Genomic DNA, 1078 nt, shown 5'->3' with positions numbered 1-1078 from the left:
CACATCCACACCCGGCACCACCACCCAATGCTCCATTCATACCCGACCCACAGTCCAACGTTGGATCCCAGGTTTAATCCTCTGCTGCTGCCCGGTGTTCGGAACCAGAACCAGCCGACGGCCAGCGCGGGGAGTTCTCCACACAGTGAGGGCGTGAAGACAGAGATGGACGCCGGCAGCAACAGCCCCATCACTGCTACCACTGTTACCTGGACGCCCTCGGCCCTCCATGGATCCTTGGAGGTGTACGACTCAGGTAGATACCACAGAAAAATCGGCACAGTACATGCACTGAATTGCAAGCTTTTGTCAAGCTTCTCATGTGTTCTAACTTAATGCACAAAAGTAATTTTACCTTGTTTATTCTCTTCTGCAGCTCTTGATCAGACCAAAGCAAAGACGTCAGTTTGGTTCTAACTGATGTACCGAGAACAAGAAGGAATATCAATTCACACCAAAAAGGACCTACTCTGTGGCTCTACCGATGTACGGCTGCAACACCAGCACTGTAATTTACAATGTAGATAGATGGCTTATTGTAGCTCTGGCTATGAGTCCCGCACTGTCCACACAACTTATTTTGGATATGAACTCAGGCTTTGGACTTAAAAGACAGCGATCCAGCGCTTTGGCTGCACGTCAAAGCCCTTGAAGAACGATACAGACTACTAGCTTGAAGAATGGGAGGCCTCTTCTTCTCTGTTGGCACAAAACACCATGTTTTCTTTCATGCAATGTGAGACCAAGTGGTTCTGTTTCAAGAGCTTGATTTTGATCCACATTTTGTTTTGTACAGTAGATGTTTACGACTGTTAATGTTTTTGTGTGTGTGTGTACAGTTTTGCCATGCTAAGTTCTTGTTTGCTGGATGAACTCTGCTAAAATGTTTGCCTGAATGCTACTTCACTATTTTTCCTTTTGCGGGTTGTGTAGTGTAAATATTGGTACTGTATGTTTAAGTAATAAATTGCTGAGCTGTATTTGCAAATGAAGGTTCTTTTTCATTCATCAGTTTACTAGTTTCCACCCACAAATATGCAGAATTCAGGCAAAATATTCACTTCTAACTAAATCTTTA

General features: G+C 44.2%; 1 protein-coding gene across 1 annotated transcript in view; it reads left to right on the top strand.

Annotated features, from left to right (window-relative positions):
- vgll3 (vestigial-like family member 3) overlaps window positions 1-1078 on the top strand; it is a 2620-nt gene extending 1542 nt beyond the window's left edge. Inside the window, exons 3-4 of the mRNA XM_070976324.1 lie at window positions 1-256; window positions 377-1078. The exon at window positions 1-256 is cut by the window's left edge and continues 284 nt beyond it. Of these exons, the coding sequence (XP_070832425.1) occupies window positions 1-256; window positions 377-417 (297 nt within the window). The 3' untranslated portion in view covers window positions 418-1078. The remainder of the gene's footprint in view (window positions 257-376) is intronic.

Source organism: Chaetodon trifascialis, chromosome 12 (genome assembly GCF_039877785.1).
Source record: "Chaetodon trifascialis isolate fChaTrf1 chromosome 12, fChaTrf1.hap1, whole genome shotgun sequence".
Classification (NCBI taxonomy): domain Eukaryota; kingdom Metazoa; phylum Chordata; class Actinopteri; order Chaetodontiformes; family Chaetodontidae; genus Chaetodon; species Chaetodon trifascialis.
This window is presented reverse-complemented; position numbering and strand designations above follow the sequence as displayed.